Raw genomic sequence first — 12,209 nt, 5'->3', positions numbered from 1 at the left:
GCAGGAAAGATAACGTGTTCTGGGCTTGAAAATGTGAAAGCTGGTTTATCTTAAGACTGATTATAAGTATCCATGATTTAATGTGCTAAGATATTTAGTCAGGTAAGCATCAGTGAGTAGCCATATTAACCCAATACATCTTTTATTGTAAAAACTGTGCTTTATAGTGTCAGATTTCTTATCACTTTAACATGCTTTATTAAGCAGCCTTTAGGTCACCATTATTTCTCAAATTTCTTTCCATGGTTGTGTGTGTCTGGAATATATGTCCTTGTAATTTAACACATGGAGTAATTATAAGACATTTCTCTTCCTATATCAACTTGAATTTTCCTACATAGTGGGTAGAGACAGGGTGTATAATGTAAAATTCTTGAAAATTTTTTTAAAATTTTATGAGGATTTCAAAATTATTTGCTAAACATAGATTATATGATTTGTTGGAAATATCTTTAAAATGTCCCTTTATATATTGATTTTTATATGTTCTTTAGATGAGCTGAAAATTTCAAGGTCTTTTTTATCTTTTTAAAACCTTTGATAATTCATCTTGAAAGTTACTTTAAAAATCCTTATTTTTTTTCCACTGGGAAGAATAGAAAATCGAAATGAAACCCAGGCCAATACCAGACCACTACCATCTAAATCAATAAAACTGTGGATGACTGTTAAGAAAAACAAAGCTATGCTTCTTTAATATCTACTGATCTGTCTGTGTTCAGTGTTGAAAATGTACTAATTGTGTATCTGACATCTTAACTGATATTAAACTAAGTTTAAGTCGACCCCAACTGCAGATCAGAAAAAAGAAATGCTATACCTACAATCAATCATCTTAAATGCAATTAGTTTTCTCTGGTTTTTCTTTTCAAAGAAAGGAACGAAGGCTCCTCAAGCTGCAGGAAAGATTCACACAGATTTTGAAAAAGGATTCATTATGGCTGAAGTAATGAAATACGAAGATTTTAAAGAGGAAGGTTCTGAAAATGCAGTCAAGGTAAGGAATTATTTTGGGTTTCATATTTTATAATTTTTACTGATATTAAGGCACTCATTAAAATGAATAACTGCCTTTTAAACTGTGTATCAGTGTTTAGTGTTACTGTCAACTGATTGAAGAGCCATAGTTGTTTACATACTTTTAGATAATTTTTAAAATGTATGAATTATTGTCATTCAGTAATTTTGTGGTGTTTTTCTAAAACTAAAAATAAAATAAATTATTTTTAAATAATTATAAATAATTTGTTCACTAATGGCCAATGAAAAATTATACTTATTACATTTGAATATCTAAAATAGAAGGAATATATATATACATATATATATCTTGATGATTAATTCAAGGTAAGGGACAGAAATTTAGTTAAATAAAACCAGTTCTTATTGAAACTTCATGGTTGTGCTTTTTTTTTTAAGATCTTTGGGAATTTGATTTGCTTTCTCAACACTAGAGGGCAGGTCCAAAATTGTGCTTTATTTTAGCTAATAAGTAATTTGATTTGCAGCCACTACTAGTGAAGCAATGTTATACATGAGGAATAAATGATTTTTTTTTAATGTAAATTCTGTTTCAGGCTTAATTTTGTTTCACTTATTAGGTCTTACTTAGTAGAATCTGGTAGGTATGTCATCTCCAATCGATAGGTGAGTAAAGTGATTAAACTGACATTGTAGGAAGGCTTCTTTAACTTAATTTGATATTTGAAGACTACCATAGAAAAATGTAATAGAATTCATATGTCTACTATTTCATAATTTGAAAGGGATGCAGGAAAGTTTATTTCAAGTTTATTTTCATTGGTAAGATCATACTGAACAACAGGACTTTAATAGAACTTTTGAAACACCACGAGGAGGAGGAAAAAAATCTTGGTATAATTGGTTCAATGTGGAATGAGCCATTTTGCTTTTTAAAAAGGAGTGAGAGAAGTTACAGTTTACAACTAAACAATATCATTAACTTTTCAGTGGTGTCATCTGTATCGATAGATAGGATGAGATTGAGATTGAACTTTGTCAGGAATACTAATTAGACTTGAAAGTCTCAGGTTATTTTTTAACATGCTACATCATGTTGGCATATGTATTTTTCATAGAATAAAGATGATTAAAATAAGGTACTTTCCATTACTAGCATTTAGAAATCAGAGGCTGCTTCTTTATACTCTCATGTGATAGGCCTGTTTCATCCATCCTTAATAGCTGTCTATATTATAATAAACTTGAAAGATTATATAAATTGTGAATACTTTCTTTAACAATGCAGGGAAACTTTATAATGTACAATAAAATAATATTTCCTGCTTGTAGATATGCTTAACATGAACTGGGAGCTTTTATACTATAAATTGGAAAAGATTGACCTCTGGATTTTCAGCTTAGAATACCATTAAGTGTTTTGTGTGATTTTTAATCTCCAAAACTAACATTTCAAAATTTAAACTCCAAGTCAGTAAAGCATTTATGAATTGTTTTATGCTCTCTTATTCAATAAACATTTTACTTGCATATTATCAAGTAGCTTTTAGGTTTGAGAGCAAGATTGCATGTATGTGTATGTATGTATATGTATTTCTAACACCAGTGCAGCATAACTAATTTAATGCCAGTGCTGTGAACTATATACTGAATAGCTCTGTGTGGGCTTTGTAGTCTACAGGGATATCACATTATTAGCAATCATATCTGCTTAGGCAAAGCTGGCTTCTACAGATGGCTGCTTTCAAGTGCAAATGAACTGGTTAGACGTGTCTTGTTTAATACATACTCAAGATTCACAAATGGGTATTGACTTTTTTTTTCAACCAGTGTTTCTGATAGCAGTGGAAATGGATTAAATGGTCTCTAGAGAATTTAAAGGCACACTGTCACCTTTAATTAATAGTAAACTTGAGTGGTAATAAAATATATAAACTTACATTAATATGTCAGGTCAGTATGTATTTGATTTAAATTGTCTGTATAGTTTTATAACAGTGGACTTTATATTCTCAAAATAAGTAGCATATGGCCTTCAATACATCACATGTCTTTATAAAAATCAGAGAGAGAGAAAGTGGGGAAAAGCCTTTAGAATGTTAGAGTATCGTGGCTTTTTAAAAATTAGCTTCGTTTTAGTAGAACACATTATTAGTAGGTGATTTTTTTATATGTAGTCTAGATATTTAAAAATGCTCGTACGCTTTCTAGAGCTCTGTGATCTGGTTTGTTGATTTTAACCTCAGATGTACGATCTTCGTTAGTGTTTTTTCCGGTTAGTATAATTACACTTGGCTTTGAACATTCTTATCCATATCTTCAAAGGGAAGTACTAATTTTGTTGGGCAAAGGTTTCGTGTTCTCAATAAATTCTAACAAAGGAAAATACTTTTGAGACTTTTTTCCAGAAGATCCTTGAGTCCTTGTGGAGTGGTGGATTGGTCAAGTGGACAGTGGGGTAACGTGGCCCTGTGTCAGTGTGCGCAGTGTTAGGCGTAGATTCTCAGGAGCCTGTGGTGCTTTGGGGGAAGTGTGTGTGCTGTGCCTGGGGTGAGCCTGGGGCTCTGGAACTGCTGCTTATTTGTATTAGAATTACAGGCCGATTGCACATCTCAATCTGCATACCAGCAGGTGGAATCAGTTACTTTGCCAACTAATATGCAAGTGGAAAAAGTACCTGTCTTTGCAGTTCCAACCTGTTAGAGTCTGCTTGTAACTAGGGTATATCTCATATTGCGCTTCACTTTATTGTGCTTCACAGATGTTGCGTTTTTTACACATTAAAGGCCAGAGCCTCTACTGGCAAAAAGATTACAACCGTTTGATTGCAATACTCACTTTGTTGTGGTGATCTGGAACCAAACCCTTGGTATGCCTGTAGTCTTCTTCCTGATGAATTCTAGTACACACCACTCTGTATGGTCATTGTCAAGACTAAATAAAAAGCTCCAAGGGGATCATTTAAAATCTGTGCATTACAATTGATAATAGTTTTCCGTATAACAAACTACCTTTTTGACTTCATCAGTATCACCAAAGAATTTCTTTAAGCAATAAAGAAGCTTTAAACTAGTTGTATAGTCTTTTTCTCCTGCCTGGTTTTATCTGTTTTGTTACAGTGACTTGCTGGATGTTTGCAGACACATCAGAAATGTACCATAAACAGCCTGTAATGAAACTTAATGATATTGGTATAATTACATTTATGTACCAACAATTTAGTGGAGAATACATTATGATTATGTATGTATGGAAAATCTAGTGCTGCCCAAATCAGGAATACTTTGCTTCTCTCCAAGTCTAGTTTTGAACTTGTATGCCTTCCTATATATATATATATATATTTAAAGAAATATAATACTTTTTACATCTGTTCCTGCCATTTACCTCATGGACTTAGTTGTAAAATAACCCATTTCCTCTATATTTCCTATTTGCAGGCTGCTGGAAAGTACAGACAACAAGGCAGAAATTATATTGTTGAAGATGGAGATATTATCTTCTTCAAATTTAATACACCTCAGCAACCGAAGAAGAAATAAATTTTAGTTACTGCTCAGACAAACGTACAATTTCCAAAAGGCGTATGATTTGTTTTTTAATTAAAATTTCTGAAAACTGAAGGGACAAAGTTGAGGGGGTGGGAATCTTCTACAAACAGAGTTATTTTTATTTGTTTTAAAATTAAAATACTGTGTACCCCCAATGAAATGCAAGTTCACTAACGTGAACAGCTTTGCTTTTCACATGATTAAGACCCTACTCCAAATTGTAGAAGCTTTTCAGGAACCATATTACTCTCATGATACTTCATTAATCTCCATCATGTCTGCCAAGCCTGACACATCTGACAGTGGGGACAATGTGGCTTGCTCCTTTTTGAATCTACAGATAATGCATGTTTTACAGTACTCCAGATGTCTACACTCAATAAAACATTTGACAAAACCAGCCTTGGTGTGTTTGGGGATGTCTGTATTGACTGACTGTAGTGTGCTGAATGCGATACGGCACCTGGTGGCTGCTGATTACAGAATTTTAAGGCGTGCGTATGACACAGTAACTGGCAGTGTGGGGCAGCTGCAATCGTATCTTAAAAGTGAGTCTTTCATGGGAATCAGAAGAATAGTATACCAGGGATTTGTCTCAAGAAAGTTAATTAATTTGTAGATGGACATTTATTGAAAGATGATAGCTGTGGTGCTACGAGGGCTATAACATGGGTGACGAGGACCAAAAGGAAAATAATGCTGGAAAAAAGGCTGCTTCAGAAATTAAGGGATTTTTGGTGTTGTCATGACCATAGTGAGGAGAGTGTTTATTTTTCATCTTTCCTTTGAAATGATGAAAGTATTGTGAAAACTAACCCATTCATGTCTGGTAGGTTCTAATCTTGGCTTAAATTCAGTAGTGAGTGTAAAGTTTATTACTAAAAAGATTAGACCTTGAAAATTAGAAAACTTTTTTCATACTTGCTATTAAAATGTTTTAGACCAGTTGAATTTTTAGTATATATAGGTGAAGCACTTTGTAAGATTGTAGTAGAACATTCTGAAGGAAAATAATGACAAATTAGTTATTTGGAGACTAGTTGACACTTAGCCTTCTTCTCTTATGATGTTAGTCTTATTAGAGTTCTCTCGTCCCTAAACCATCCCTTTCTCTCTCACGTTCACCCTCCTGCAAGACCTCTCTTGTTCGTCCATGGCCCTTTTGTGCTCTCCTGTGGTCATAGGACCATTTCAGTGGAATCCAGATTCATACCTCAGATAGCCTTTCACTCAATTACATTGTTACATTAAAGAAAAGGAAATGCTAAAATACACACATAAACTTAACATTGAAACTTAGTGTAGCACAAAAGGCAAGAAGTGATTTTAAAGATTTGGCTGTACATAGGAAAGGATGTTTAAAAAGGATTCAGTTGAGTAACAAGTATAATTTAGAAGATTTTAAGTGAGTACATTCTTTCTGAACATCAAACCAGTAGTCCCCCTTTATCTTCAGGGAATACATTCCAAGACCCCCAGTGGATGCCTGAAATCATGGATAATGCCAAACCTATATGTACTGTTTTTTTCCTACACATACATAACTATGATAAAGCTTAATAAATTAGGAATGGTAAGAGATTAACCACAATAATGAAAATAGAAGTTTTAACAATATACTGTAGTAAAAGTTATGTAAATGTGGTCTCTTTCTCATAACCAATTTGCTAACTGAGATGGCCACTGAGTGACAAATGGGTGACTAGCATACACAGTGTGGAGACGCTGGACGAAGAGATCATTCACATCCCAGGCAGGACAGAGTGAGACAGTGTAAAATTTCATCATGCTCCTTAGAACGGCTCATAATTTAAAATTTAATCATTTTTATTTCTGGAAGTTTCTGTGTAATATTTTTGGACCACAGTTGACTGCAGGTAACAAAGTACAGAAAGCAAAGCTGTGGATAAGGAGGACCTACAGTAAGATATTCTTTTGCAAACATAAAAATTAGTTAACAGCAGAGAAATAAGAATAAAACTATGAGAAAAGGTTTTCTTAAAAAAATAACTAAAACGTGATGCATCTCAGGTGCAAGTGCAGTTGACCAAGTTTGCTGTGGAAATTCTTGTTTTACTTCTGTATTAGAGGAATGTATAGATTAGTGGATTGTTAGGGATTTTACTAGCATAAGAAGAAATCAAATATTTTGCTTTTGAGTCTTCTCCAAAGTAAATTGCATAGACTTCTTATGGAAGTTTGAAATCTCATTTAAAAGTCTTTAAGCCTGTATAATTTTACTTTCGCTAACTTCTAATGTGATAATTGCACATTGCAGAACAGAACCATTAATAAGAGAAAGAAGTTAGTTTTGAGGTAAATGCATTCATTAGGGGCTGAAATTACATGCTAAAAATATAATTTGGTTAGAAGTTCTGTAACACTATATACATGTACAAAATTGTATTTTCTACAAAAGTTGAGAATTCAAAGAACTTTTACATATAGGTAAGTGAGCATATGCCTATATCTTCATGTTTAATATTGCAATTAATATGTTTTTAGGATTGTAAGTAAATATTTTTTACCTATCTAGATCCATTTTAATCAAGATTGTAGTTAAAAAGAGATTTTTATTTTTGCCTAAAGCTTGAAAAAAGTTTGCAGTAGTATTTAGTTTAGTGTTAGCATTATTACTACCATCGTAACTTGCACTTTGGGCATGCTCAGGTCAGAACCGGAACCCCTCAAAAAGCACAGATACTTTTTATCATTAACAGTTGTGTGTGAAGTTTCTGTTCACTTGTAATTTGCCAGCTCCATTTGGGGAGTAAGTCTTATGATTAATCAACTTTCCTGCATTAAAACCCAGATTGATGTTTATCTCTAGTTGTCATTTTGTATTCTCAAAGTTCCTGTGTAACAACTCTGTCCTCTCTCATTCAAAGTCACAGACAGAAAATTCCTTCTTTTCCTATCTCTTATATTTTTCTAATTAGTCTACTTAGATACACTTAATGTTCTTTTTTATTTTGCCAGACACTTCAGAAATCTTGATTGTTTCTAATAGCAAACTGCTTTAGGTAGATAAATTGATCTCATCTATTTCAAGCTTCTAAAAATACACTGTGGCAATAGAATAAAAGAGCTAGTTTTGACATTAGAGTGACTTTTGTCTCCTAACTGATTTGGGGCTCTTATAAAAACGGACAGTTCTTGAATCGCCTTCACAGTCTGTGACTATCCTCCTGAACTGCTTATAAATTAGTATCTCAGTGAAAAGCCCATGTTGTAATTAGGAAATACAAAAAAGAAGGGACTCACTTGATCACACAGGCAGTACTTCACAGAGCTCTCAAACCACACATCCCATCTGGTCCTTGGCTTTGCAGGTCTAGGGGACTGGATTTTTTCAGCTCAGTTGATGCTGTGTGTAACACTTTCCAAACTTTGAAGAGTCTAATTTGTAAACTAGCATGCAATTGCTTTCCTTTACAGTAGAAGGTGTTCCTGATCTATAGGTAACAAGTGGTGGTTAAGGCCTGTACGCAGGCGTCAGGAGGCCAGGGTTAATATCCTGACTGTTCCGCTTCCTAGTTGTGTGACCCCTGATTAGCCTGTTTCCTCTGCTATAACATGGGGGTAATATGACCTCCCTCAGCATTGTTGTGAGGGTTATTTGTACATGTAGAATGCTAAAATTCCTTAGTACCTAGGTAGTGCTTAGTAAATGCTAGCAATTCTTTTAACTTAGAATGGAGTGCTTTCTTCTAGCATCCATATCCACTCAAGAGACAAAATTGTAAAACAAAGTTGCTTGGTAGGTATAAAATTAGAAGACAGAAATGCAAATGTTGTTTAGGAAATCACTTCCAGGACTTCTGATGGCTATCCTATTACCCCCATGTTACAAACTTCTACTTGGTCACTAAATCCGTTTATTAGTCCTGCCTTTGTACAGTCACAGTGAAAGATGAACAAAGAATTACGATGTTTCTTCTAAGGACACATAAGAATGGGAGATGATAGGGGGATTTGCCTACTTAGCATCTCAGATTTCCAAGCGCTAAGATGTACAACAGAGTTCTGAACGAAACATGTCCCATGAGTTGGGCTTCTCAGATCCAGCTCTTCCTTCACTCTGAATGTGTGCTTCCCAAACTAGGCAGAGGCTTATTTTGATGCCATTCCAGTGGAATGTTTCTGTATCTGCTTTCTTACTATGGATGTCAGAGTTGCTTTCTAAGCAGGAAGCTTCTCCCCTAAGGAGGGAAGAAACCTTTATATGATGTCTGGTGTGTGGCCTGCATTCAAAGGCCAGTGCGCATCCAGTAAAGGTTAGTACGTTCTGTTGCCCCAGGAGTGTGGAAAAGACAGATAATAGTGGTATGTTCTTCGACTCTCCTTCTGATCTTCATGCAAATTGCCTTTTTTTCCTGCTGAAATAAGGCAATTTGGTTGCCTTTGAGTACAAGGAATAGATCACATCTTGATTTAATTACATTTCAATCACATTTTTCTATTGATAATAGTTTTATAAAACACTCTTCAGATCATAACTATAAACCATCTGAAGGAGGTTATCTGTAGATTATGTTACCCATTCTACGTTGATTTTACTGAGAACATGACATGAGAGTATGCTAGGTGTCTCCCAGAAGGCATCCTTCTTCCTAATTTAAACAGAATGTAGCTGGCCACTTGGCTGTCCTGCTACAGAACAGGTATTTCCCAGACTCCTTGCTGCTAGGTTTAGGTCATACAACTAAGTTCTTCAGTGGAATGTGAATGAAGGCTGATTCCAGATCTAGGCTTCAAAATATTAGATGTGTTCTTCCCCTCAGAAGCCATTTTCCTTCCAGAGAATCCATTAATAATGCATCCTAAGGGACAGCAGAGCAACAATATGGCAGGAACCTCCATCTCTGAAGAAATTCAGTAACCCGGCTGCTTACCTTGGGACTGGTACATAAAAGAGAAATGCACTTCAGTGTTCTTTAAGCCTCTGAATTTGAGCTACCGTATTTCTGTTGTAGCAACTTAGCTTTTCACCCTAGCAAATACAGACATTTTCTGCACCTGTCTCCTTTATAGCTTATGTGGAGCTCACGCCTTCTGTTCTGTGTTGAGAGCAGAGCTTTATAGGGTGGAAGGAGTTTCTAATCAGATCTAGATTCAGACACCACTTCCACCACTTTGATGTCACCTTGTGCAAGAAGGCTTGAGACTTTATTTAGAGTCTTCATAGTAATGAAGATCATATTAATGTGTGGACTACATGGCTTAGTATGAAAAGGCTAAAGAGAGTACCAGATATGTAATAGCCACACAATCAGTGTAAATTTCTCGATAGTTCCTTTTGCATCACCTGAAAGTAAGCATGATTAATAGGCCCAATTCACACAAGAAAATTATGGAGCAAATTTTCTGTGGTTATTTAAATACCTGTTCTGAAAAAAATATTAATTTCAATGTTGCTAAAGAATGTTCTGAAAGAGGAAATTGTTGGATTGAGGGGTAAATGTTGACATTTTGCTAACAACATGCCAAGACTTCATGTAAATCATTGAATTTTCGGACTGAAAATGTCATTTGAGAATATCTTGCTTAACTCACCGTTTCAGAAGTTACTGAGGAACAAAGATTAAGTAAATGCTCACCAGAACTACACATCATAAAATAATGAACTGTGTTGCAAAGGTTAAATTGTAAATTAGTTATTTGGAAGTTGGAATTAATGTTCTCACAGAAAATTGTTACTAAACTTCCAGAGTAGCCACAAAAGTCTGTTCAATACAATGTAACTTATATAGTATAGGAGGTCTTGGACAACCAACAAAATCGAGTAAAAGTAAAGGGAAGGAAGACCAAGCATCTCAACTTGGCAAATGAGGCTATTGATCTGGCCACAGCCTACTTCCCATTATTTTATGTATCGCCATTATTATTATTACATTTTCAGTTTTCTCTCTCATTATTCCTTTTCTTGTAAGGACACAAAGAAATTTAATTGCTTCACCAAAATTGCACAGCTCATTATTTCCTCTTGTCAAAAATGATTGTCCATAATTTCAAAACCAGTGAAGTATAGCATTATTTGTATTGAATGACCCATATTGGCCTTAATGAATAGAAACAAGTTTGGGAGAGTAGCATAAAAATCCTGTCAGCCTAGATTATATAAACTTGAAAGCTTTCAGCAATCCATGATTTTCCCATTAATCCAGCCTAGGATATCCATGAGCAGTTTCTAAAAATAAGTAAATGATTAGGGACAAGTAGAGATGAGAAAATACCCAACAGACCCTTGTGATTCTCCATTTCTTCACTTTACTCTCTCCAAATTATTACCGTAAGAATCATAAAGGAGTATTTGTCCTAAAGAAATGAGGAATGTGGAAATTTGAAGGAAAACAGCTTAAAATGTATCCTACTAATTGAAAATGTACTGTCCCTCTACCTGCTTAGGTGTAGGAAATGTTCTCTATTTTTATCTGGGGAGCACTTAGATGTATACATATGTAAAATTTCATCAAGCTGTACAATCAAGATTTGTGCACTATATAAATTATACCTCAATTTTAAAAAGATGTATTCAAATAAATGTTTGGTATAGACCTTATGCAAAAAGCATTACTAGCAATACTGAGTAAAGTGCTTATGTACCTTAAATTTTTGAAGATGTTGGTTAGAGATGATATCAATATATAAACTGCACACACAAAAATTTGTCAGTGCCTAAGATGGCCACATTTCACAATTGAACAGGAGGTTCTATTTCAGAAACTATGACAAAAGACTGGTTCCCATGATGAGAAGCTAAATTATTTTCTCTGTTCTAAAGAATCGAAATCTGTATCTGCTGTAATAAGATTCAATTGTAATAGCAAGAAGAATTAGAAACAATTTAAATATCTGTCAATATAGGAAAATAGTGAAACAAATTATGACATATCCATGCAAAAGAATACCTAGAGCCGTTAAAAAAGAAGAAAGGACATCTATATGAGTTAGCAGAGAAAGTTCTCTTATATTGCTTTGTAAAAAAAAGTAAGTGGGAGAACAATATGTATAGTATGATCATAGAAGTTACCTCAGCTAACTGGTGTGTATCCTTCTAAATAGTTATCGTATGTACACATATGTATACATCTACATTTATTTTTGCATAAATGGGATTATAATTCATTGTTATGTGATTTTCTACTTAAATAACTGAATGAAAGATTTGAAGGAAATGTAAAAATGCATCTAGAATTACATCATATCTGAGAACTTTTATGTATTCACTTAAACCAAGACTTGAAGGAGGAAAAGGATCCAGCCATCAAACGAAGTAGGATACAAACATCCCAGGGGGAAGGAACAGCCGATGCAGAGGCTCTGAGGCAGGAAAGAGATTGGTGTTTTGAGGAACAGACAGGAGGCTGGGGTAGCTAAATTGTAATGAGTGCAAATTCTCAGTTGTGCAGGATCTTGGTTGTATGATATGGTGCTGGCATTTGATTCTAACTTAAATGGATAGCCACTAGAGGGTTTTACAAAAGAGAGGCATGCAGTATGATTTATACTTTTAAGGATCACCTGGTCCATCGGCCATCTTACTCGGTCCTCCCAGTCGAGAGAACCAGCTGTGAGGAAGAAGCTAAGTGCTGGGCAACGTGCACAGAGCAGACGGAGCAGAGACCCTGGAAACAGGGAGGGGGCTGTCAGAGGCCAGACAACTGCACCGAGCAT

At 34.8% G+C, this 12,209-nt stretch overlaps 1 protein-coding gene across 1 annotated transcript in view; it reads left to right on the top strand.

Annotated features, from left to right (window-relative positions):
- OLA1 (Obg like ATPase 1) overlaps window positions 1-4,932 on the top strand; it is a 143,497-nt gene extending 138,565 nt beyond the window's left edge. Inside the window, exons 10-11 of the mRNA XM_019727463.2 lie at window positions 875-997; window positions 4,422-4,932. Coding sequence (XP_019583022.1) covers window positions 875-997; window positions 4,422-4,523 — 225 coding nt within the window. The 3' untranslated portion in view covers window positions 4,524-4,932. The remainder of the gene's footprint in view (window positions 1-874; window positions 998-4,421) is intronic.
- The last annotated feature ends 7,277 nt before the right edge of the window (window positions 4,933-12,209 follow it).

Source organism: Rhinolophus sinicus, linkage group LG01 (genome assembly GCF_036562045.2).
Source record: "Rhinolophus sinicus isolate RSC01 linkage group LG01, ASM3656204v1, whole genome shotgun sequence".
Taxonomy (NCBI): Eukaryota; Metazoa; Chordata; class Mammalia; order Chiroptera; family Rhinolophidae; genus Rhinolophus; species Rhinolophus sinicus.
Note: the sequence above shows the minus strand (reverse complement) of the source record. Positions and strands in the feature narration are given on the sequence as shown.